This window comes from Pipistrellus hanaki (genome assembly GCF_964339955.1).
Source record: "Pipistrellus hanaki genome assembly, chromosome: 20".
In the NCBI taxonomy this organism is placed as follows: domain Eukaryota; kingdom Metazoa; phylum Chordata; class Mammalia; order Chiroptera; family Vespertilionidae; genus Pipistrellus; species Pipistrellus hanaki.
Window position 1 is genome coordinate 12,448,735 of NC_140522.1, and position 26,582 is coordinate 12,475,316.

General features: G+C 54.6%; 1 protein-coding gene across 4 annotated transcripts in view; it reads right to left on the reverse strand.

Moving 5' to 3' along the window:
- The window catches only part of COQ8A (coenzyme Q8A), a 35,693-nt gene extending 13,068 nt beyond the window's left edge, over positions 1-22,625 (reverse strand). For 2 of the 4 annotated variants that reach the window (XM_084868885.1, XM_084868888.1), the window contains exons 1-4: positions 22,471-22,625; positions 4,655-4,840; positions 2,703-3,095; positions 2,415-2,481 (exon numbers count right to left, since the gene is read on the reverse strand). In XM_084868885.1, the coding sequence (XP_084725011.1) occupies positions 2,415-2,481; positions 2,703-3,095; positions 4,655-4,831 (637 nt within the window). In that variant the 5' untranslated portion in view covers positions 4,832-4,840; positions 22,471-22,625. Of the gene's footprint in view, positions 1-2,414; positions 2,482-2,702; positions 3,096-4,654; positions 4,841-8,468; positions 8,540-19,634; positions 19,782-21,050; positions 21,220-21,268; positions 21,414-22,470 lie in introns of those variants that run through there. The other 2 variants (XM_084868887.1, XM_084868886.1) reach the window with 2 other exon arrangements.
- Positions 22,626-26,582: the final 3,957 nt, after the last annotated feature.

Genomic DNA, 26,582 nt, shown 5'->3' on the forward strand with positions numbered 1-26,582 from the left:
CCCGCTTCAATGGGCCCCTACAACAGTGGTACAGGGGCAGGAGGCAGAGCAGGTGAGCGGGCAGCGCTAGGCCAAGGCAGGTGAGAGCGGGGGGTCCGATTGCCCTGCATACAGTGACCAGCGGTGGCAGTGGGGGAGGGGGGCTGCCACCAGGCTCCCAGACACTGAGGAGCCAGGCAGGGGGGGCCCAACCCTGACTGATCACCCCACAGGCAGGATGGTGGAGCAGGTGAGGGAGCGGAGCCAAGCCACATTGGGATGCCAGGTGGGGCAGTGGGGCTGCAAGCCTGAGGGAGCAAGCCAGGGCCCAATCCCAACAGGGACCCCACCCGCATGAATTCATGCACTGGGCCTCTAGTAAATGAATGAACAAGTAAATAAGTACATAAATAAATACCTGGCCTCTGCTCAACCAGTTTCAAGATAATCACTAGACTGGACTGCGCTGACTTACCTGAGGAGAACTTTCAATGCCCCCGATCCTTTCTTTCCCCCCTCCCTCCCAATAAGAACCCACGCCTACACTGAGACGTTAAGATGGCTTTGGGACGGGAGTCACTGTCTTCTCAGGCTGCTGGCACGGGAACAGACCCTCTCTCCTTACACCAGCCCCTGTCTCGAGTACTGGCTTTCTAAGTGGCAGGCAGCCAAACCTGAGCTTGGTATCACTATGAAGAACTGACTGAAATGCTAACTCATTAAAGTAAAACAAGGCAATGGCTTTGTGCTAAAATTCAGATGACACTTTATACTACACTGTAGCAACGGATGTGAAATTTTAAGTTAGCAATGTACAAGAACCTAAAGGTTAAGAAAATTCTATCTGATTAACTCAGTCTGCTCTGCACATTAAGACAGTCGCCCCTCTGGGCTGGTGCCCAGACCCCTCCCGGAAATAATTAAATATAGATGAAGCCCCAGGCACAGATTCGTGCACCAGTGGCATCCCTTGGCCTGGCCTGTAGGATCACGCCGAAACAGGTTCTCCAACATCCCTGAGGGGTGTCCTGGATTGCGAGAGGGTGCAGGCCAGGCCAAGGGACCCCACCAGTGCACAATCGGGGCCAGGGAGGGACTGTGGGAGGGCTTTCAGGGCATGCCCGGCTCATCTCATTCAGTCCCGATCAGCCAGACCCCCGCAGCCAGCAAATCTACCGTCAGTGTGTGGTCAGTGCACATCATCCTGTCAGTGTGTGGTCAGTGCACATCATAGCAAGCGGTTGAGCAGCCTTAGTATATCATTAGCATATTACACTTTGGTTAAATGGCCAACCGGACCACCAGACACTTAGCATATTAGGCTTTTATTACATAGGATTTTTTTTAAAAAAATAGCCAGCCATCAATATTAGGTCTCACTCCTGGGTCTAGCTCATAGAGCACAGAGCCAATCCTAGCAATGAGTAGGATGTGGCTTCCGAAAGAGAAGAGGCAACAGAGAACAGTAGTATGTACATGGGAGGGGAGACATAGAATCCAGCAAAGCAAAGTAAAAGGCAGGGAGCCACCCACTGGTGAGCATCCATGGCCACTCAGACTGCAGCATCGTGGACAAGCAGACCTGTCACACACCGCCTTGCAAACAAGGACTCGCCCACAGCTCGTGTGTGAATTGAGTTCATTAACTTCACTTTCGGAGAACCTTGGAGGACAGCCAAGCTTCAGAGGAAGGTGCCCCCACCACTCTGTCTAAAAGTCACCATTACAAAGGAGATGGTGTTTTCAACAGGGACGTTTTAGTCAGGAATTAAGCAACAGGTGTGACAAGACAATGTCAGAAAGGCAGATAAACCGGCCGTAAACCTTCACTATAAAATGATCCTTCAATGCTAATAAAAGGGCACAGGTGTGCTGGGCACGAAGGCTAGGACAGATAGAGCCCACAGCCCTACAGCACCTTAAAATGGACTTTAAACGACAGCAGCTCAGGCCTCGGCACCTCATTGTCATTACTGATGCCCACAAGCCTGTGGGAATCCGGCAAACGGGGCTCCCAATGGCTGGTTCCCGGAGCAAAAACCACTCTGTCTAGTTAGCCAAGCAGGCCCAGCCAGGAACTCCCACTCATATCGCCTCCTTCCTGCAGAGGCGTCCACAGGGACTGAATGGCGGGGAGGCTGAGGTAGTAGAAAAGGCTGATGCTGCAGACATGGACCCCCAAGCGTGGCCTGAGAAGCCAAGTTGCAGCTCCCCGTGTGCCATCAGCCACACCGACCCCTCTGGTGAGCGTAGGCCCAGTGGATTCCAGGAACTGCATCGTCCACCGTGGGAAACATCCTGTTCTCCATTCCCAGGATACCTGTGGGCCCGCCCTCCTCCACCTCCATGCTGGGCCCAGGGCAGCCACAGCCCCACGCAGCCAGGACTGGCCCTCGAGGGCAGGTGAGGGGCACAGAGACACACAGCCACCTTACCTCCAAAGTTGGCCAGCCGCCCAATCCTTGTAACTGGCACCTTCCGCTCCCGAGCCCGCTCACTGAGCTGGAGGGACAACAGAGAGAGGCCTCAGGGAAGAGCGAATGGGGACAGGGCCAGCCTTCGGGGGCTCATGCTGCCTCCCACCCCCTTCCCACCACCAAAGGCAGCAGTTCTGCCTGGCAGCCCCACCACCACCAGAGACCTCCATGCTCCCAAACCCTCCAGACCACAGCCTCCTGAGGGGAACCGCCCAGAGCCCCACTCTAGGGCCCTCCCAGACGCACCATCTGCTTGTGGGGCTTGTTCTCGGGGCGCGCCTTGGCCTGCCGGGCCTTCTCGATGTCCTCGGCTGTGAGGCCGCCCACAGGGGACTGGTCCTGGTGGAAGAACCTTCGCTGCAGCCCAGCGGGGGAGAAGGGAGCTCTGCTCTCTACGAAAAGCCTCCCGCTGCCCCTGCCCAGAGGAGAGGCAGTCTGCCCTGGGAGCCCAGCTTCCCTGAAGGGTCCACTGTCAGCATAGGCAGGAGCGGGGCCCCTGCTGCTGGCGTGATCCTGGGGCGCAGACGAAGACTCCTGAGAGGCGGCTGCAGAGAAGTCTGTTGGCCCTGAGAAGTGGAACTCTGATTCTGGGTCGTCAAAGTTCTCCGACATGTAAGACTCTTCGTGTTTGTCCTGCTCCTGCGGGAACAAAAGCCAGCGTGAGAGGAGCAAGAGGCAGCCCACCCAGTGTCCATCCCGCTCTGCACAAGACAGCTCATCCCCGCGTCCCGCCCCCGGGCCTCCAGGGGTAGCACATTCCTCCCGGGTCAGTTCTGGAGGGGAGCACCTTCCTGGCCCAGGAGCAGGACCCAGATTCCAGTCCCGCTTCTGCCAGGGCTCTGCCGTGTGTCACTGAGAACCGCTGGGTGTCCAGCCAGGCCCAGGCCCGTTACCACCACTCCCAGCAAGTCCCTCATCTAGTAATCAGGGCTAAGACGGGCCTCCAGGGTGCTGGGGTGGGTGAACCAGGGAAAGAGACAGGAGACCTTTGAGAAGTCAAAGCACAACCACAGGCCAGCGAGGGCAAGGGCAGTGCACAGACGGGGACACGCCACCACTGCAGCCAGAGCCTCGCCACAGACACGGCTCCGCTCACCAGCCCTGGCGTGCCTGAAGAGGCTCTCACTAGACGGCCTGGCACCCCAGGTTTGGCCTGGCTGTCCTTGGGAGTTGGGGGCACATACTTTCCTTGTAACAAGTGAAAAGACCTGATCTTCAGGCCCAGATTCCTTATACGTTAGAACTCAGAGTGACCTTGTGTAAGTTATCTGCTACTTCCTCATCTGAAAATAGAACTCCCAGTCACAGTTTTGGGGGGGGGCACAGACTGGCCAGGGGAACAGGGCCGAGGAGGCTGGAACTGGAACAGCACTGACTGCTGAAGGGAGATCAGGAGCCCGATTCCCTGTCCCACTGAAATGGACTCGGTGCACACAGCGCTGCCTGCGGCTCTGCAGACACGGGAGCAGGGCCACAGCCTCCACACGCTCAGCTCTACAAGCTACGCCTCCAGGAAGGAAGGAGGTGGCTGTGGCTCTCACGGCCAAATGGGAACCTCAGGATGAGGGAGCTGAGGTGATCCGGTAAAGGCCCACCAGCCGGCCAGTGGCAAATCAGGGTCCCAGGCCAAGGTCTGTCCTGCTGGCAACCACTAGCACTTTCCTCAGAGCAGAAGTAAACTGTATTGGATTCTCCGGGCACCTCTCAAGATGGCCAGGAAGCCCTGGGTGAGGGGTCTGGGCAGGTCCCTGAGAGACCCTGTGACTGACTCCCATGGGCCGCCTGGCCCTGCATTGCCATGGCCCGTTGGTGGCTCTGGGCCTCTGGGCAGTGAAGGGGCCTCCGTGTCTCGATGGGACCAGACTTGGCGTCTGAAGAATGAGGACGTGAACGAGGGAGGCTCCTGGAGTATCTGGCCCTCCATCACCTCAGAGAGGGGAGGCCTCCCACTTTTACCACAGTGGCCGAACCAGGGGCTCTGGGGCTCTTCTCAGCTCTGAGAGGCTTCCTTTAACTGAGACTTGAGCCACCCAGCAGCCTCTCCCAGGGACCCTATCCACCCAGAAGGGTAGTGGGTTACACTAACCAGTGGGCTCTCTGGCCCTGGCCACCAACTACCCTCGCTGTGTCCTCATCTCACCAAGAGCTCCAAGTCCACCTTCCCTCCCACGGGCACCCTCCCGGACCAGCCTCCTTACTTTCACTGTCCCCAAGAACATGCTGATCTGCTCTGCAGCCGTGGACTGCAGGGCCCGGGCCGCCATGATGAACTCCGCTCCCAGGCCGAAGTGCTGCAGGTGGGTCTCCACGGCCGCCTCCGTCAGCTTGGCAAGTCCCTTGAGCACCATGATCGCATCCCCCATGACGGAAGCCATCCTTCAGGGCTGGAAGAGAGCAGGCCACATCAGGCGGGGGCACCACACCTCCTACAGGCCACACGCACAGTGGTTGACTCCCCGTGATCCTGGGCAGAAGGGAACTGGTTTGCACTGACCTCCCTTTCGAAGAAGGGCCGGGGCTCAAGGTCGGCTCTGGGCCACTCCCTGCACTGCAGGCACAGAGCAGAACGCAAGGCTCCGAGGGGCCAGGCTGTGCCCCAGGCAATTCCTCAGGAGGCCTCACAGCAACCTAAAGTCTCCCCGACACCAAGTGGCCAGACCAGGACTTGAACCGGGTATACAGACTTAGTCCGAGGCTCTTTCCTCTGGACCACACTGTAGGCTGGGGAGGGAGCGCCTGTCCCTGCCCAGCTGCGCTCACTCTGCCAGGGAAGCCTCTGACAGACACCACAGACCGCAGGGCAGCCAGAGCCCAGCCTCCTGCCTCAGACTCTGATCTAACTACTGACCAGCCAATGCTTTCAGACCACAGTCCAGACCACAGTGCAACCCATTTGGAAAACCCAAACCAGCATGAAAATGCAAGGACATGACGTGAACAGAAAAGAAAGCGTCAGAGGTCCTGTGGGAAGGACTCTTATGAAACCTGTTTCCCTTGCGTGTACACGGAGCTGCTCTGGCCCTTTTTTCTCTCCAAGTCCGTCTGAAACGTGTTTCTTATCGTAGGTCAGGGCCAAAGGGGCTGAAAGTCACTGGACACAGCGGTGCCTCTCAGGGTGCGGAGTTTGCCATCAATCACCCAAGTATTTCTTAAGGTCTGCTGGGGGCTGTGCGCAGGGAGGGGTCAGGTAAGGCCCTGTTAACAAACCACAAAAAGGAAAGCACAGCAGGACACCAGAGAAGGTACACTCTGGACAGGGCAGGGCAGAGCTGGGATGTGCTGAGTCTCAGAGATAAGACAGAGCCAGAGAGGAGAGGGCGTGGGAGGCGGGCACTGCAGAACTGCAGGAAGGGACCTGCATGAACAAACACGTGGAGGCTGAGGAGGAAAGGATACACCCTGGATGCGGGGCGTGGGCCAGCAGGAGGGAGAGGATGGTCACAGAGACGCCTCGGGGAGTCCCTCTTCACACCAGTTAGCAGCAGCGCATGCTGGCAGTCTGGTAAGTGCACACTAGGACCGCCACCAGGACCCGGGGCTTCTGAAGATGGCAGCAGGCTGTCCCACTGCCCTTTGCAGGGAGCAGCCCAGTGGGCCCAGGATTCCTGCTGGACCAGCGCTGCTCCTCGTTTCTCCTTATTTAAAAGAAAAATTGTCGTGACAGCCAAGGAAACCCACTGATGCCCAGGAGCCTCGGAGAGCTGAGCTGACGCACAGTAACCTGCCCCAGGCACATGAGAACAGTACCAGGCAGGGCGGGTGCTTTCCCTCTTCACCTCCTTTTAACCTTTATAAACAACTGCCCCGTCTCAAAAGGAGAAAACCACAGCAGAGAGCTTGGTAACTGCCAGTCATTCAGCTTCTGGAGGGTGGCTTGGGCCTGACCCTGGCCCTTGTCTGCCCACCACTCCATACGCCTCCCCAAGTTCTCGGCCTCTCACTCTGAGAGCACTGCTCACACACAAAAGGGCCGCCTACACCCGTGGTCAGCAAACTGCAGCTTGCGAGCCGCATGCAGCTCTTTGGCCCCTTGAGTGTGGCTCTTCCACAAAATACCATGGCCTGGGCGAGTCTATATTGAAGAAGTGGCATTAAAAAAAGTTTAAGTTTAAAAAATGTGGCTCTCCAAAGAAATTTTAATCGTTGCACTGTTGATGTTTGGCTTAATGAGTTTGCCAACCACTGGCCTACACCCCAGCTAAAACCAAGGAGGTTTTTAGGTGACCACACCCTTGAAGAGGCAGGGAGAGAGGGAGGAGGACTAGCCCCGCCCTCACCTGGTGCCATTCACACCCAGGCTTCCTCTGGGCTCTCCTCACTTGATGACTCTAATAAACAAGGAGGAGCCCCCAGGCCTTCTCCACTGCCAGGGCTGAGAAGAGATCATGCAACCAGAGATCAAATGTAGCCGGTCCCAGCTCTCCACAACTCGGTCCCAGCTCTCCACAACTCAGCAGCCCCTGGCCCACCCCAACACACACAGGCACACTGTCAAGTCCAGGGAGGAGCATCCACCAAGGCCCACAGACCCTTGAGGGAGGAGACATCAGGGACCTGCAATGGCGGGGGCAGGGCCCCTGGCCACATCTTACCAGAAGGGCCCTTGCTGGTGGCCCAGACCATGCACCGTATCCCACTGCCCAGGGTTCCCAGAAACAGGCCTCCCCTCTGTCACCTCTGAATCCAATCCAGATAAGTATTGGCCAGGAACCCCAACAATTCCAAAACTTCGTACTCTTGCCAAATCCTCCCGAAAACTTACAAGAATTAATTCAGACTTTGTTTTCAGGCTTTAATTCCTCCTGAATTTCTCATCCTAGTTATCAAAACCACACACCAAAATTTCATTTCATTAGAGCAAAGCTGCTAAGTGTTGGGGGAGGGGGTTCCCCCTACTCTAGTTTGAAGGCCCACTGCACGATGGCAGTTCGATCTGAAAGTCCCATTTCCGGTCCTGCATGGGGCAGGGCAGGGCTGGGACCACCAGAGCCCAGGCCTCCCTCCTCTGGTTTCTGAGCGTGTCAGCACTGAGCACGGCTCTGGCAGGCTGGAACTGCGCCTGCTCCACACTGACACTTTTCTTAAAGTCAGAAAAGGAAAAATGTTACGTTGACCAAACATTTTTACGTTTCCCTGCATTGGGGAAATATGAGCAATAATGGTCTCATTCAGTATCTTCCTTATTTTTTTATTTCTTTATTAAGGTAATAAATATGTGTTCTTATTCCCCCATTACCCTCCACCTCCTATTCATGCTCCCCCCTCCCTGCTGTCTGTGTCCATAAGTCCTTTGGTTGATCTCTCCCTCTCCCTTACTTTTTAGTTTACATATCCTACTTTCAAAATGGCAAATAAGTCGCTAAAAAAGTACACATTAAAAAGTATTGTACAGCCTTGACAGAGCAGCTCACTGGGTCAGAGCGCTGTCCCCACACACCAAAGTTGCAGGTTCCGTCTCCAGTTGGGCACATACAAGAAGCAATCAGTGAGTGCATAAATACGAACAACAAAATGATGTTTCTCTCCCCCTTCTTCTCTCTCCTTAAAATCAATTTTAAAACTTTTAGAAAGCAATGTTATGTGTTTCTTCCTGCCTCAACAGTTGTGTTCTCACGTCAGTGAACTCCCAAAGAGCACAGGTCTCACCTGAGACAGTGGGCACCATTGGGAGGAAAATAACTAGACCATCTCCTCTGGAAGGAAGACCCACGGGGGGGGGGGGGGGGGGGGGGGCCACCATCACAGAAACACACCTTCCAGCCTCCTGTAGCGCAAACCCACAGATGTTGCTAACAAACAGCCTGTCACTCGTGAGCAGATTCACGTGTGAATGTATATTTCAAAACCACAGCCTGTGTTCAAGCCCCTCTGACAAAATTACTTACCTAATGTGCCAGAGCTGTACCAGACCTCCCACACATTGCTCGGCTCAAAGTAGTGTCCACCTTCAAAAAGCAGGGGGGGAAGAGGAACAATCGCCGGGAGAAAAGATCTTTCCAGAAAGTTTCTCACCTTCTGGTTTTCAAAGACTGTCCTACTTCTCCTGCCAGGATCCCGACGTGACTCAGAACGCAGCCATCCAGCTGTGGGTGGAAACCCACCCGAGAATGCACCCGAGCTTCCCTCAGGATCGTAAACAAACACGTGTAACACACAAATTAGAGACCTACCCTCACCACATCTCACCTGTCAGTCTCAGGCCCTCACCCGCCCGCTTGTCCTGCTGATGTTTAATAGCTTTTCAGGGCCTGGCCTGGGAGCAACACAGGCGTGGAGTGTAGGTGCTCTGGGCCAGTCTGTGCAGGTCCTGATGAACCTGCCCTTGGCCCCGGGGTGCTCACAGCTGTGATGGCATGCAGGCACATCTATAACGGGCACAGACACCAGGGAGACAGCCAGAGGCGAGCTGAGGCTCTCGTGCCAAAAGGAGGGCTGGCTGAGCAGTGGAAAGACTGTACTAGCAGCTGGGACATGGGGCCCAGCTCCGCCCCTGCTGCTGTCTCACCGTCTCTTTCAGGCCGGGAGCACTTAGGGTGACTAGCCAGGCCACTTCTGGTCCTAACATGCTAACGTGCTATAAAGGAAGTAAATAAAGATGCTGTCTAGAGAGAGAACAAACTGAAATACATGCAGCTCACCACTTCCCGGGATAGGGACTGAGACAGACGCACAAGCAGTGCCTGGCAGGGGAGTCCTCGAGCTCAGAGGAAGTTTTCCTGGTGAATGTTCACTCCCCAACCTTCCAGCTTCTTACCATCTCATTCATGTTGGAGAACAGACTCACAAAGTGCTGCCGCCCTAGCCAGATACAATAACATGCAGAAAATCGAGTCGTGTTCTTTTTGCAAAATAAATATAACAGGAATCCTGAGAGGCATAAAGCAGAGGAAGGCATCATATATTTGTCCACTCAGCACCCACATGGGGAAACTTACTTGGGGGGAGGGTTCCATGCACACCCCAGTCCCCCTTTCACAGCCAGAACTCACATCAGTCACTTGTCTCTTCTTACTGGGGTGGGAATGTGCTAAGCCAGGTTCAGTCCCCGCCGTGACCACAGGCACAGCTGGCAGACCAGCTCCCGCCGAGCAAAGCCACGGCATCTGCACCTCTAAAGCCAGCACACCCTCCTCTGGTCTCTTTCCACCCTGAGCTGCTCCCGCACCCTTGGGGTGCCATATAGAACCCAAAAGCAAGCTGCACAGAAAGCCCTTTGTCTTGGGGAGTCTGTGAAGCTCTTGGAAAAGCTTTCTCCTGGGAGGGCTCTGGCCAGGCGACAGCAGCATGCAAGTCGCCACGATGTTGGATAGGCATCAAGCTCAGCCCATTCAAAATCCACCTCACCACCCCCACCCCTCCCTTCCCAGGGCTCACTACCCTGAGCAATGAGGCCACCACCCACTTCTCTCCAACCTCCTCACCTCCCCGTCTGCCTGAATGTTCTCACCTGGGCAACTGCAGCATCCCCTAAGTCCGAGGTTGGCAAACAGCGGCTCGAGAGCCACACACAGCTCTTTGGCCCCTTGAGTGTGGCTCTTCCACAAAATACCACGTGCGGGCGCACATGTACAGTGCGATTGAAACTCCGTGGCCCATGTGCAGAAGTCGGTTTTCGGCCTGGACGAGTCTATTTTGAAGAAGTGGTTCTAATGCCAGGCCACACTCAAGGGGCCAAAGAGCCCCATGTGGTTGGTGAGCTGCAGTTTGCCGACCGCTGCCCTAAGTGGTCTCTCTGCCCCAGCTCTGCCCCCTTCTGTGCACTCCCCACTTTAAAGGGAAAATACTATCAAACCACCCCCAGGCTTCTTGACCTCCCCCAACTTCTGAAGAGGCTGAAATAACCTTCATGCCCAGCCCAATCCTGCCTCCCAGCCTTATCTCACGCTTGCTCCACCGACTGTACTCTAGTTGGGCCAACCCAGACCTCCTGCAGGCCTCTGCCCGGAACACACTGGCTCTCCTCCTCACCGAGTCTCAGCTCAAACACACCTCCTCTGGGAAATCCTCCCCCACATGCCCTACTCCTAACCCTACCCACGTGCCCCCAGCACCGTGCGTACTCCCCATCCCCGCGAATACTCCCCCATCCCCGCAGTGCCCGTGCTCCAAATCTGCCTGCGTAACTCTCTCCGCCCCTGGGCTGTCAGCAGAGGAGGACAAGGTCCACGCCAGTCTTTCTGACTCTGTATCAGCGCCTCGTACTATGCCAGCCTCAGAGCAGCAGAGGTAGCAAACACTGTTACATGAGCTCAGCTGGTCTCTCTAAGGCAGGGGTCCTCAAACTTTTTAAAGTGGGGGCCAGATCACGGTCCCTCAGAGAGCTGGAGGGCCGGACTATATGAACTACTAATTCCTACTGTAACACCTTGGCTGCGCTCACTGCCCAAAAAACCTGGCGGGCAGGATCAGACTCCCCTGGGGGCTGCATGTGGCCCGCGGGCCGTAGTTTGAAGACCCCTGCTAAGGTTTGAGAGCCTTGCCAATTCTGGGGCTGGCTCCACCTGTCTGCAGCTTTTAATCTGCATAGGAAATCAAAGCCTCAGAGGAGCCTGTCTGAGGCAGGGTCCTCACACTTTAGTGAGCACCAGAATCACCCAAAGGACTTGTTAAAGCACAGGTGCTGCCTCCCACTCCTCACCCCCCACCACACACACACACACACACACACACACACACACACCCGTTTCAGGTTCTACAAGTCTAGGGCAGGCCTGGAAATCTGCATTGCTAATTAAGTTCCATGCGCAGCTGCAGCTGATGGTCCTGGGAACAGCCTGAGAGCCCTGTTCTGGAGGAAGAGGGGAGGAAGCACAAGTGGCCCATACTCAAGCCAGGCAGCACATCCAAACAGATCCTTACTGAGCGATCTCCCAGGAACCCCTCCCTGAAGTGCAACCCCCCACCTACTCCTTCCTTTCCCACTGCCCTTCCAGAAACTGAAAACAAACATAAAAACTGAAGGAGCTTAAAGACAATGACCCACAGAGCCAGCCATCCAGGGACCTCCAGCATTCTTCAGAAAGGGCTGTTTAGAGATCTTCAGAAGGCCCTGAGGTAGGAGTTCCCAAGTAGCTTTCTGCCCCAACCCAGCCAAGAACAACCTTTTTTTGTTTTTTAATAAATTTTTATTGATTTCAGAAAGGGAGAGATAGAAACATCAATGATGAGAGAGAATTATTGACTGGATGCCTCCTGCAGGGCTACTTTTGGGGATCGAGAATGCAACCCCGGGCATGTGCCCTTGTCCGAAATCGAACCCAGGATCCTCTGCAGGCCAACACTCGTATCCACTGAGCCACACCGGCTAGGGCAAGAACAATCTTTTTTACTTTGGGCATGAACCTTCTCAATTTCTAGCTTCCACAGGCACTGAAAAGTTCCTTTACATGCTTGAAATTTTTCTTTTAATCTAAGGAAAAAGGAAACAGCAGTTGACAGTTTCCTCTAGGACTCAAGAATGTGTGTTAGGAAAAGACCTAACCTCCTGAACCAACCCCCAAGCCTCTGTGGATGTCCCTTCACCTCGGCCTTTAAACCACACACCAAGGGCCACCACTCAAATACTTCAGGCAACTCCAGGCTTCAGTCTAGTAAGGCCTGGCCTCAGGGTCTCTGTCAGCAAGTTCAGAAATATCCTAATATGCTATCCATTTTCAAAGGCAACTGGGGACATGAAAAAGAACCCAGGAGAGAGAGAAAAATATCCTCTGTCCTTCCCATCGGCTGGCTCAGCCCAGGCCGGGTGAGTCAAGCCTTCACAGGGAAATAGGCCTCAGAGTCATTCATTCCCCGCAGCCGCAAGTCCCCTCCGGAATGTCCCAAACCTTCCTGCCTACAGAAAATCCTCTCCCCTCCTCCTCCAGCCAACCTGCCTAATAATTATCCAACAATCCTGAGAAAATCTGTCAAACTGCATTTCCTTAAAAAATAGAATGTATGATAATTCAGCTATAGAAATGTAAATCCCACCATTGTGAAAAGGCGAAAGATTTATGCGATCTGAAGAGAAACCAGAGCATATAAATCACAGCATTGTGTAAGATTATGTAAATAGTGATATATCCACAGGATAGAATGCTATGCAGCCTTTAAGTTGACACTATGAAAGGTGTTCACTGACAAATAAGAAAGTTTATTATATAATATATTCCCATGTGAAAAAAGAAAAAGCAGATTACAAAATAATATTATCCTTCCCTTTGGAGAGAAGGAGGGGGGGGAAGGGAGTGGATGATGGAGAGAGCATGTGCAAAGAGTCAGTGGTTTTCTCTGAGTGTGTCATGATAGATCCTCTTTCTTCATATTTTCTATAATATTCTACAAAGAGGACGTACTACTTTTATAATAGGAAATATATAAAATAACCTTGAATATTTGTTATTAAAATAAAAAAGCACACACACAAATGTGTAGTTGTAAGAACTGTCCAGGTCCTAAGTATCTGTCCCAGGAGCAATGGGCGAGGGCCAGACAGCAGCTCAGATGCTATAAATAATGCCTCTGCACACCCTGTTTAGCCACCAAACTTCATCAGGAGACAACTGCCCCCGAGGCCGCCAGGAAGGTGGAGCATGGCCATCCCACTTTGGGGAAAGAGGCTCAACTGCCCTTCTCGGAAGCTGGTGAGAAACTCACTTGGCACAGGTAGGCAGCAGGTCCAGTGCTGGCCCCTGTGTTAATGGGTACTCCCTCCACCACCACCACCACCACCACCACCACCACCACCAAAAAAAATAAATAAATAAAAACAGGGTTCTAGTTTAGAATAATGTAGTTAGTAGTTCAGTGACCACATTTTTTTGCACCAAAGTTGAGACATGTAATATGCCTAGGGTTCTTCCAGGTCAGGGTCAGCAAACCATGACCCTCAGGCAAGTCCAGCCCTGCTGCCTGTTTTTGTAAACCTATATTTATTGGGACACAAACCTGCTTACTCATTTATGTATTATCTACATCTCACTCATCTACATATGTATTATCTATTGCTGTGTGGGGTTTTTGTTGGTTTGTTTTTAGCTATAACAGCAGGGTTGAATAGATGCAAGAGAGACCTACAAAATCCACACAGCCTTAAATATTTACTATGTGGCCCTTTATAGGGAGTTGGCTGACCTCTACTGTAGGACAACAGAGAAAAACATAACCAGAGCTGTACCAGGAAATCAGGAAAGGTCACTAGAGCTGTACCAGAACAGCCCAACAAGGCTGAAATCCCCAATTACAGCTCTGCTCCTGCTCCCCCACCCCCAGCTGGGCTCACCTCACCAGACACAGCTGCCCACCCCAGAGCCTCCAGGCTGCAGCCTGACAAGGGGAGCAGGCTCCCTGGTGACTCTTTACTGGGTCACCCAGCTCAGGGCAGCCTCTAAATGCTCCTCAGGAAGGGGTCAGATCTGGGGGAGTGAGGGGTGTCAGATGCCAACTTCCTTTACATCTCTACTCCCTCCTTCTGCCATTCAGGAGGCTCACAGCCATATTCGTGCCTTTCCCTACACTGACAAATGCCACTGTCGGTCCATAGGTTGAATCTGAGTAGATATAAATCCATCCACCATCTAACCCACCCTTCATTGGTGCACTTCCTCTGTGTCCCTAACAAGAGCCCCCTGGGAGGTAAGAGCAGGTGTGTACGTGGGGAGCTGAGGTTAGGTCAGCGAGAAAGGCCCCAGCACACAGGGGCTTCCGTCAAAGGGCCCGACTGCAGGACATGAAGACTTTCTGGTGAGCCACAGAGCCGGCCTATCTGCCCTGTCCACACACAGACACCACCACCCCCCCCAACACACACACACACACACACACACACACACACAGGTCTGAAATCATAGTCCTTGGATGACCCAGATGGGATAAAGTTAAAGATCTTCAAATGAGGCAAGTATCCATATGGGCCCAATGTAATCACAGGGTCGGTATGAGAGGTTAGGAGATCAGAATCAGAAGACATGAGAGCCCTAACCGGTTTGGCTCAGGGGATAGAGCATTAGCCTGCGAACTGAAAAGTCCCACGTTGGATTCCGGTCAAGGGCACATGCCTGGTTTGCAGGCTCAATCCCCAGTGGGGGGCGTGCAGGAGGCAGCCAATCAATAATTCTCCCTCATCATTGATGTTTCTATCTCTCTCTCCCTCTCCCTTCCTCTCTGAAATCAATAAAAATATACTTAAAAAAAATGAAGACATGAGAGAAGCAGGTTAGAGGAAGGGGTGCAGGTTACCCCCAGAAAAAAAAAAAAAAAAACTAGCCTTGCTGACACCTGGATTTTAGCCCAGGGAGACTAGCTGCAGACTTCTGATCTACAAACTGTAAAATAACAAACCTGTGGCTGTTTAAACCACCAGGCTAAGGATAATTTGTTATAGCAGCAACTGGAAACAAATACAGTGGCTATTTTTTAAAAGGCAAATCATTGGGTTGGAAGAGGGGCTACTTCCTGAAATAATTTCCAGATCATTTTTCTAAAATAACTTGGTTTGGTCACCACCACCATCCCCAAACAGTACTGACTGCCAACCCAGTGCCAGGCACTGTGAGGTGCTAGAATGCCCATGGTCAGCTCACAACACATTCTTGTCCTTGACGACAGAGCCAGCTGGCTTTCAGGATAAATATGCCTCCTGCTTCTGCAGCCTCTTTCCCACGTTCAGTTCAACATTCACACCACTGCTGAGCACTTACTAACTGCCAGGCTGTGCCACAATGTCCAGGTAAGAGCTGCTACCCTGAAAAGACCAGCTCATTCGTTTTTTACATTCTTAATTTTTCAAAACACGCTCACTTCAGATCTAATAGCTGAATGCAATAGTGTTAATGACATGAACAACAACCATGTATTATTAGTGTGTGTGCCTATCACTTTATATCACTCCTAATCCTACAACTACCCTATGAGGTATTATTGTCCCCAGCTGCTGAGGAGATAAAGCAGCCAGGGGAAGAAACGCCCTCTAAGCCCCAAAGTCAGGTGCTGGCCTATCCCTGCCTGTCTGATTCCAGGCTCAAGTCCTTACCTCTTATCGCCCAGGCAGCTAAGAGATAAGAAACCTGCCCCAGGTCAATAACATTTTTTAAAATAAATAGTCACTCTCCCTGAGACACCGCAAGGTCCATACCCTGATTGCAGAGAATTATGAGTCATAAAAACCCTGGCGCTGGCCGGGCTCTCACAGGCCATCTGGCCTCACTTCCCCTGTGGAGAGCTCCTCGGCTACAGGCTCCTAGAGAGAGCAGAAGCCTCTTCCCAGGTCTACATGCCCCAGGGCCTGGCACTGTGCTGGTCCACACCAGGAGCTTAGACCCGTATGCACCCAGGTGCTCCCTAGCTCACCAAGCTCCCCCACCTAGCGACCAGAACCAGAGACCCGGGGAGCAGAGCATCAGGGAACTGTTCTCTCTATGAAAAGCCACAGACGACAGCAGCAGCAGCAGCAGCAGCAGCAGCAGTCTCCTGGTTTACGAGGTGGGGGCAGGAGAGAAGGAATGGACGAAGAGTGGCCATCATAGGAGCAGGGCCAGGTCAGTTCCCAGTCTGCTGGCGGTGCACGCTCAGGCATTAGGAGTTTGGGGGGGAGGGGGGGGGCACAGGTTGAGGAACCTCTACTGTTTCCTCTACTTCTCTCCACTCCTTGCTTGTAAGAGGACTGAGAGGGGGGAAGACAGCAGGCCTGCCCCTTTAACAGTGACCTGCATGCAGGCTTGAACAGCAAACAGCAGACCTGACCGTGGTAAAGTGGTGCCCAGCCTTTTCGCTTTACCGAATGTTGGCTGTAAACACGTTAGAAAGCAAGAGCCACACACCCTTTTTAATCTCAGAAAGATATAAGATATTTGCTCCAGCACCTGTCAAACAGTAACCACCTGCCATCACCGACAATCTCTCTTACCTTCACCCTCCTGTGAGCCAGGACTGGCGCCGGAGAGAAAGGTGCCCGGCAGAGAGCAAACACTTGGACGTAAAGACCCTGTGTGAGCAGTCCCAGGCCCTCTCATCCAGCCCAGCAGATGGCAGGAATGCGGCCACCAGGCCCTCAGCTCCCAGACAGTGTGAGGAGTGTGATGAGGCTGCTGGACGGACAGCAAGGCGGGGTGCCCGGCCCACTCCCAGCCCCCGCTGGGCAACAGGCACAAGTGCCCTCAGGCACCCCAGTTCTCCCCTCTGGGCCTGCACTTCCTCATGTGAAATGAGGCCACTGACCAGGTGACCACCAGTTCCCAGAGGTTAGGATCCATCCCTCATCCCTCAGTGCAGGCTGACAAAGAAAGCACAGCACGGGGATTTAACGGGGTCTAGAAATAATGATGCTCAAAAGAACCAAGTACTGACCCTTCTAGACACTCCATGAAATAGCAAATCGGGGGGGGGGGGGGGGGGGGGCCGACGCCGCTTCCCTGGGGGGAAGGTGCTCACAGGGCAGCTCCCAGGAACAGGCCTCTGGGGCCTCCAGTGCGACGGTGCAGAGCAGTGAGCAAGGAGGGGGCTGGCCCTTCTCCTACAGCCAGGAATACATCCCTCCTCTCCACACTCACTCTCTCACTCACTACCCCCCCCCCCCCCCCCCCCCCCCCCCCCCCGCCAGGGACAACCAGCTCCTTGGAGGCTGGCAGGAGCGGGACCTCTTGGTTTTCTCTTCAAGCTCCACCCAGCCCCCCTGCCCCCTCATACCAATCAGAGGGCCTCACTCCCTCCAGAGCTGGCCTGTTTCCCTCCAAAACAGAGGCAGCCAGATGTGAGCACCTCAAACCTTGGCCTACATCTCAGACCGCCCTCAGCCCTGCCTCCCCTTTCCTACCTCCTCCCCACTCTGCCGGCACCTCCTCCCTCCTCCATAGGACCCTGCCCTCCCCCGGGTTTTCTTTTCCTCCCTCTCTCCTTCCACAACATCCTCCACCTCCAGCCCACAACCTTCTCTTAGTGTTCCCACACCAAACATGCTTCTCCTCAGCCTTATCCTGGCCCACATCTCCCAGGGAGAGAGTGCACTCCCATCTTTCCTTCTCCCAGCACACGCTGTCTGGCCCCACCCCAAGCCCTCCTCATGACACAACTGCCACCCCAACACTACCCTAAAACCCTCCCCCTGGGCCCCACGATTCTCTCTCACCCCCTCCTCTGGGGCTTCTTCCCCAGTCCCTCTTCTCGAGCCTCCTGCGAGTCCCCAGGCCTGGTCTGACCCCATCCTCCCTGCTCAGATACACTGTCCCCGGGCTGCTCCGTGGGTGGGTAGCGAGACTCCCCCAAGGCTATGCACCCCTGCTCTCAGGCCAAGCAGGCCATCTCAAACACTGAGCCAATTAATTCTGGGACAAACCCCGTTTATGCACACATCTCATCACCCCTCAAAATCCCAGAGGCACCCATAAGGGGCCCAGGAGAATGTGGGGGTGAGGAAATGTTCTCTGCCTTGATGTGGTGATGGTTATGTGATACATGCACTTGTCAAACTGCAGAACCTTACAATAGACAGGGTCACTTTATCGTATGCAATGGTATCTTAGTAAAATAAGATGGAGGAAAACCCCACAGCCACCTCAACCCCTACATTTCTAAAACCAACATCACCATTTCCCCCAGACCAGCTCTTCCTCCTCCTGCACCTCTGTCTTCAGCAGCAACACCGCCCATACACACCCAAAGGCTCCTCCTCCCAACTAGACATCTCAGCGGTGGCCAGCCAGTCAGTGTGGAAAGTCTACCTGCACAGACTTATCCGCTCTGGAATCTGTGCTGGCATTCCACCTCCCCCACCCGCCCCTGGGCCTCAGGCCACCCTCCCTTCTCACCAAGCACCGCCCGGCTCCCTCCCTGCCCACCCTTCAGCCCTGCACACACCTGCAGGCCCCCGTGCCCTCCCCACAGCAATGCCTACCGGGCAGGCCAGGCCTCTGCCCCTGCTTGGGCCTGGGCTCTAGAGCTTTTCTCTCCCATGGAAACCTCACTCTGCCGCCCGCTCCAGCTCCCAGCCTCCCAGTGGGAAGCTGCTTTCCCAGCCCTTTCCCATCAATCAGCACCCACTCCACCTGGGTTCCCACAGCTGAGAGGCTAAGGGTCCTTGCAGTCTGCCCTACAAGCGCCATCGCCCCGGCCCACAGTGCACCAGAGCCCTCCAGGCTGAGCCGGACGGGCAGTGAGTTGTAGGTGCTCAGGAACACTTTCTGGCCTGCACTGAACTGCCAGCTAAAAGTGACCAGGAGCACCATGCCAAGCCCTCCTGACCCCACTGCCCAGATAAAGGTAACAGGAGCACAGCTGGCAGCAATGCTGCTCAGACTGACCTAAACTCCTAAGGGCACACCCCACAGGCTGCTTCACCCCAGTGCTCCCCTAGCCCAGCCCCTACTGCTCCCCTCACACTCCCTACCCTTCAGCCAGCATGCACTCACCCCATCCCGGCTCTCACCTACCCCACTGCCTCTGTTTATAGAGCCTGCTGCCTGGACCAATGCTACTCAGCACTGTCATCCTCGGTCACAGGAATAAGCACTTAGAAACTTTAGTACTGCCATGCAGTTCTTCCTGCGTCTTGCAAAAGCATTGATCTGCAACCAATGGGGGGGGGGGGGGGGAGGGAAATAAAACCTGTTCCTTTACCACGGAGTCTGGGAAGCACTGGCCCCTTACTCCCATCCCCACCTTCCCCCTCTTCCTACTGCTCACCCTCTGGGGCCAGCTACCATGCCTTCTCCTTCAAGAAGCCTTTGCCGCCCCAGCCAGTTTGGCTCAGTGAACAGAGTGTCGGCCTGCAGACCAAAGAGCCCTGGGTTCGACTCCGCTCAAGGGCATATACCTCGATTGTAGGCTCTTCCCCGTCCTGACCAGAGACAACCAACTGGTGTGTTTCTCTCACATCGATATTTTTCTGTCTTTCCCTCTCTCTTCCACACTCTCTAAAAATCAATGGGAAAATATCCTCAGGTGAGGATTAGAATAAATAATGTTTTAAAAGAAGCCTTTGCAGTGTCCATCAGAAGTGTCTGACCCAGAGTCCCTCGTCCAAACCACACGGAGGGTAGTGAGGTGGTAGCTGCACACCCCTTACTACAACTGCCTGGGGTCAGGGACCGAGTCTCACTCACTTTTCTACCCCCACTGCCGTGCTTAGGCAGCTAATCAGCCGATATTTGTCCAGCGAGGAGAAAATAGCCAGATCCGCCCACCATCTGAGAGTGGAGGGGCACTGACCCGCAGGGCACACGGGGTTTTTCAGGTTTCTGGCCTCTTCCCCGGCCCAGATGGGAATGGGAGGATTATTGTTGTTTTTAATGCAAGCCGATGGCTCCTGAGATAAGAACTTGGCCACTATCCAATTTCAACAGATTCTACAGTACCCTGAAATGGCAATTTGAATGATAACATCACATGCACACGCTAAAAATAAATCACACCCAAGTATGAAGAGCAAAGAGAGGTGTTCAGAGTTATTTCCAACTTTCAATATTCTGGGGGACCCTGACCTCAAAACCAAGGGTCCAGGGCTCGGGAGCCTGAACTCACACAACAAACCAGATGCTGGTGGACAGGCCAATGGACACCACTCGAGTTTGCAGCCTGTGGAGAGATGCCCCCCTCAGATCGCTCAGCACTAGCAGCCCCCACCCTCCACCAGGTGCCACTGGATGCAGGATCCGGACCTCACATTCCCCCTACATGGACTCTCCTTCCCAGACTCCCCAGCTCCCGCTGCTGTTCAGCAGGAATGCCGGAACTATTTCCAGACAACACCGTCAGATCAGGACGACTCTCTACCTAAATACCCGTCTAATTCTGCACACAGCTCTTGTTTCAACCAACGAAGATAATGACTCAGTGTCCGTGGCTCCTGACGGAAAATTAACGCGCTAAGTTTGGAGCTTCCCAATATTAGACTTCTTTAAACTTCTTTTTGAGAAAGGAGACGTGAACTCCCTATCTAGATTCTTCTCCACAAGCAATGAAGGGTAAGAGAGACCCCCTAACTAAGGAGTGTTACGGGAAAATCCTAACACAGCCCCACGGGTTGATTAACAAGAAAGGGAATTCGCATTATGCACTTGGGACGTTTTTCTCCTCCCTGTACAATAATCACTTGTTTTTCAACATTTTCTGCATACCATCCATTTAGGACTCAGAAATTTGGGGCATAAATTCTGGCTTATACTGAAGGCAAAATCTAGACTCCGAATTAAAGTGTCTTTCTCTGCATGAAAAGAAATGGCTCAGAAAGACACTCTGAATTAAAGTGTCTTTCTCTGCAAGAAAAGAAATGCTTCAATCAACTATACCAGAACCGCACAAATTACACAGGTGTCCATGCCGCACCACTGCACGCCGGGTGGCCGGTCCCAGGGAGGTGGCTGGTCCCAGGGAGGGGCGCCTGGCACAATTACAGAGACCCACACGTATGTCTGAATGCAGCCAGACCCTTCCTCCCTGCAGAGGCAGCCTGACCCCCACCCCCATTACAAAACACAAGTGCCGTCTTCCTAAAGAGTGAGGGTGAGCAAAGCATCGCCTGGGAGAAGCCACCGGAGGATACGTGATCGTTCGGTATTTAAAAGGGCCCCTCGGTTATTTCACACGCACATCTCCAGGCTTGCAAAATCCCGAGACTGAAACCACCGTCTTCCACTGCGTGTGCACGCCGACCGCCAGCCACTGCCACGCATGCAGCAGGCACGGGTTTCTATCTCCCAGGAGCCCAGCCGGGTCTCCTTTTAGCCCGCCTCCTGCCTCCGATGTTTAGGGAGTGGGCACACAGCCTGGTCCTGCACCTCTCAGCCACTCCGGCAGGTCCCAGGCGGCCTCTGGAACGCTGGGATATTATTTTAGTCTCTTACCTCACTGGTTCTGCACGGAGGGCGATGCTGTCCTCTCGGGCTATTCTGGGCTGTCACAGCCGGTATGTGGGTGACAGGGGACGCCCAGTACCTAACAGGCACGGGCCAGGGCCGCCGCTGCGCGTCCTACAATGCTCACGGGCCACCTCCCCTCTCAGAGACATCCGGCCCGAAATGTCAACAGTCTGGGGGAGGAGAAGCCCTGCCTGGCCTCAGGTGGCGCACAGGGACGGCTCGTCACTGCTCCTGCTTGCCTGAGGCCATGCCAAACACCACCACCACCCTGCACCGCCGGCATCGCCCGCCAGGCTGGACACAATGCCTGCGGCCGGCGCCGGCGCGGTGCAACCCCCGGCTCCCCCGAACCGCCAGCCTCCCCCTGCCAGCCGGCCCCTACCCCCGCGGGACAACTGGCCGCTGGCACCGGTGCCCGCTCCCAGCCTCTGGCACCAGGTGCGCCTGGCATGCCCAGCTCCTTGGTCTGCGGCCACGCACGGCCCTGGCCCACCCTCAGGAGCCTGACCTCTCTCACCCGGACGGACGGAGGGACGGACGGACAGGCCGGCCCCGCTCCTGCCCGGAGGCACCTGGCAGCACCGGCCTGGGCCGGGCGGAGCGGGCGGGAGGCGGGGGGAAGGCCATTAAGCCCACAGCACGCGCAAGGCCCCGGATGGCGCGAGCAGCCGGAGGAAGGGCCCACAAAGGGGCGCGGGAGGAAGGGCCCTCCTTTCCCCGAGTCACCCCCAAACCCCGCCTGGGAGCCCTCAGCGGGCCGGGGCCAGGAGAGGGGCGGCTCCGGCACCGATCTGCGGCCGGGGCGGCCACAGCCGCCGAACCGGGGCCCGGGGTCCGGGAGGGAGGAGAGAGCTCGTCGCGAGGAGCGGGGGGCGGGAGAGCTGCTCGGAGACAAAGAGCCGCGCGGGCAGCTGCTCGGCGAGCGGCTCGGCGCGTCCCCGGCGCCGGCTCCCGCCGCTCCGCCCGCCCCTCCCGGAGCGGCCCGCGGGCTGAGGGGCGCGGGGGGCGCTGACCACAGGGGCCCCCGCACCCTGAGGGCGAGCCCGGCCGCGCGGCCAGTGAGGCTCGCACAAGGGAAAGCGCGCGGCCCCCTGAGGAGGAGCCAGGACGGCCCAGGCGGTCACAGCCCGGCGCGGCCGCGGGCTCCCGGCGCGGCGTGCAGCTCGCGGCGGCGGCGGCATCCTTACCCCGGAGGACGCGGGCCGCGGTCACCTTCGCGCAGCCTCCACGCAGCAGCTCAGCCGGCACCTGGCGCCCGGATCTGTTTACGGCTCCCCGCGCGCCGGAGACCAGCGCCGACCGCCCCGGGCAGCCCCGCCCCCAGGCCGCTCCCATTGGCTCCGCCGCCGCACGCCGCGCACAGCGGAGAAGCGTGCTCGAGCCGTGCACTGGACTCGCGGCCAATCAGAATCGAGGGCGGAACGAGGGCAGCCAATGGGAGGCCTTTCGGCGCGCGGGGTCCTCTCTTCTCTCCACTGCCCTTTCCCCCAGTTGGAAGCCGGGCGCCAGGCCGGGTGGTGGGGTTGGTGGCCGGCGCGCGTGCGCCCGGAGAGCAGCCCTTCCCGGCGGCGAGGTCCCGGTCGAGGCTGCCGCTCACCGGCCTCGGAGCGGGCCTGGGCGGGAGGCGGTGGGCGGAGGAGACGGACCGTAGAGAACGCTATTCAGGGCGGCGAGGCCTGCGCTGCGCCGCCCGAGGCGGCACCACGCCCTCCCGGCTGTCCGGGCGCCCGGCCCCGCCTCTGTCCTTCCTCTCCGGCTAACCGTGTGGGCTGTTTGCGGGCGCGACCCCCAAAACTGACAGCCTGCGGCCCCAGGACGGGGCCCCGAGGAGGTGGCCGCACAGCAGGCAGCTCCCCCTGGGCTCGGAGGCCAGCTGCCCTGGCCGCTCCCGGGGGACCCGCCCCACGTGCGGGAGCTGGACCGCGCGGCCCATGCAACCCGGGGCGGGCCCCTCTGCAGTGAGATGGGCCCCAACCTCCTCCCTAACCAGAAATTTGAGGCCAGGGCCCAGGTCTGCCTGGCAACTTCCTCCCAGGCCATTCCCAAAGCCTGGTCTGCAGCTCCGTCCAAGGTTGGTAATGGAACTGGTGGGAAAAAAAGAAAAATAAGGACAATGTAATGAGTTTTTCATAAAACTTTAAGCCACAGGATTGCTCTTGCTTCTGAGACTTTTTATTGGGATTTACATTTAACTTTTTTGAAACTTGTTTATTTTAATCCTACCTAATAAAAGAGTAGTATGCAAATTAATCATTAGTCCGCTGCGCCCACAAGCCATGCCCACCAGCCTATCAGAGCCAGTATGCAAATAAACCCCAACCAAGATGGCTATGGTCACAGAGCAGGAGGGAGGCTTGGGTTTCCCAGGCATTGGAGGAGGCCAGACTTTCCACCTGCCCTTGCCGGCCTAAGCCTCCACTCAAGGCTACAAAGTTTCAATTATAGAAGGTAAATAAATTCCAGATACCAGGGCCTCCGCTTGGGTCGCCAGGGGCATGGCCAGCCTGCAAATCACAGGCCATCCCATGCCCCAAGGGAACCCCCAACCTGATCTAGGACACCCTTCAGGGAAAACCAGCTGGCCCCCACCCATGCACCAGGCCTCTATCCTATCTAATAAAAGTGTAATATGCAGATTGACCATCACTCCAACACACAAGATGGCTTCCCCATGTGGTCAAAGATCCAGCCCCTATGTGGACACATGATGGCCACCACAAGATGGCCAGCAGGGGAGGGCAGTTGAGAGGGACCAGGCCTGCAATGGAGGACAATTGGAGGCAATCAACCCTGCAGGGGAGGGCAGTTAGGGGTGACCAGGTTGGCAGAGGAGGGAAGTTGGGGCAAACAGGCTGGCAGTGGAGCAGTTAGACATCAATCCTGCATGGGAATGGTTAGGGGGTGATCAGGCTGGCAGGCAAAAGCGATTAGGGGCAATCAGGAAGGCAGGTAGGCGAGCATTTGGGAGCCAGCAGTCCTAAACTGTGAGAGGGATGTCCAACTGCCCATTTAGGCCAGATCCAGGTGGGATAGTCGACCTAAATGGGCAGTCGGACATCCCTCGAGGGGTCCCAGACTGGAGAGGGTGCAGGCTGGGCTGAGGGACACCCCCTGCCCCTATGCACGAATTTCGTGCACCGGGCCTCTAGTATTATTAGAAAAATGAAAAGCCCTTTTATGTTGATGCCTGAAATGGAGGAGGCAGGGGTTTATTATATAGGCATACCTCCCAGGTGTCTGCTTCCAGACCACTGCAATAGAGCAAATACCACAATAAAGCAAGTCATGTGATTATTTTTTGTTTCCTCGTGCAGATAAGTTATGCTTACCCTAAGCATGTAACATTATATTTTAAGTTGTTTTTCCTGAAACATTAATGTTTATTGCATGTAAATGGCTATTTTGTATCTATAACCTGGCAATAAATTTATTTTTTTATATCGTAAAAAAATAAAGGAGAAAAAAAAGAACACTTTATTGCCAAAAATGCTATCCATCATCTGAACCTCCAGCGCTCATATTTGCTGTTGGAGGGTCTCGCCTCCATGTTGACAGCTGCTGAAGGTTGGGGTGGCCATGAGCATTTCTTAAAATAAGACAACAGTGGGGTTTGCTGCATCGGTTGACTTTCACAAACGATTTCTCTGTAGCTTGTGATGCTGTTTGCTGGCACTTACTCACAGGAGAGCTGTTTTCAGAATGGAAGTCAGTCCCCTCACACGGCCACTGCTTTGTCAACTAAGTTTGTGTAACATTCTAACCAGGGGTCCTCAAACTTTTTAAAGTGGGGGCCAGATCACGGCCCCTCAGAGAGCTGGAGGGCCGGACTATATGAACTACTAATTCCTACTGTAACACCTCGGCTGCGCTCACTGCCCAAAAAACCTGGCGGGCCGGATCAGACTCCTCTGCGGGCCGCATGTGGCCCGCGGGCCGTAGTTTGAAGACCCCTGTTCTAAGCCGTTGGTTGTCATTGCACCTGTCTTCACAGCACCTTCAGCCGGAGGTCAAAATGTCAACTCTCCAGCCATTACAATGCTGTCGTGAGAGTGAGGCAATTCAGTCCCGTCGCCAGGCTCTGCTTCTGGCCTCGTTGTCTTGCTGTTTCTCCTTCCTCCACCGAAGCTTGAGCCCCTCAGAGGCAGCAACATGGGTTGGAGCCAACCTCTTCCAAACTCCTGTTAATATTGACATTTTGCAAAGGAGGGGCGGGGGAAATGGACATTTGTAATACTGTCAACAATGAAGTTTTAAAAATGATAGCTGTGCCGAAACCGGTTTGGCTCAGTGGATAGAGCATCGGCCTGCGCACTTAAGGGTCCCGGGTTCGATTCCAGTCAAGGGCATGTACCGTGGTTGCGGGCACATCCCCAGTAGGGGGTGTGCAGGAGGCAGCTGATTGATGTCTCTCTCTCATTGATGTTTCTAACTCTCTATCCCTCTCCTTTCTTCTCTGTAAAAAAATCAATAAAATATATTTAAAAAAAAAAAAAAAGAAAGAAAGAAAGAAAAAAAAGGATGAAACGAGTATGCCTGTGCTGCTTTAAGTACGTGAGCTTCCCTGCCGCCTCCACGGCCGCTGTGTGGGGAATTCTGGATTAGGTAATCGCTAGCGTTCCCCTTCTGCTAAAACATTTTCCCAATTTTAAAAATGTTTGAACATTTTAACTAGTTGATCTTCACCTCTCTCTAGGTAATACATTCACATCACTTTTTAAAAACCTATTTTTAAAAGATTTGCAGTGGCCCTAACTTGTTTGTTTCAGTGGATGGAGCCTCGGCCTGCGGACTTGGAAAGGTCCCAGGTTCAATTCCGGTCAAGGGCATGTGCCTTGGATGTGCAGGAGGTGGCTGATCGATGTTTCTCTCTCATCGGTGTTTCTGATTCTCTGTCTCTCTCTCTTTTTCTCTATATAAATCAAAATATATTTTTTAAATAAAACTAAATGAAATGAAGGTTTGCAGTGAAGTCTTTCCCTATTTCATATCTCTCCTACCCACTTCCCAACCCCAGGGCCCCACTCCCTCCCCCACAATGTAACAGTTGGCCAGCTTCTTGTCTCTTTTCAAAGTCCCTTCAGATAAGCAAACGCACACACACTCATGTTTTACAGAAACAGTCACTCCGTACACTTTGTCCTGTTTTTTTTTTGTTTTTTTTTTCATTTAGTGACATAGCTTGGAACTCCTTTCCAAATTTGCACATAGAGAGTCCTCATTCCTTTTTCTGTTCTTTTTTTTCTTTAGGATTACATCATGTGAATAAATCATAAGTTATTCAGCCAGTCTTCCCTCGATG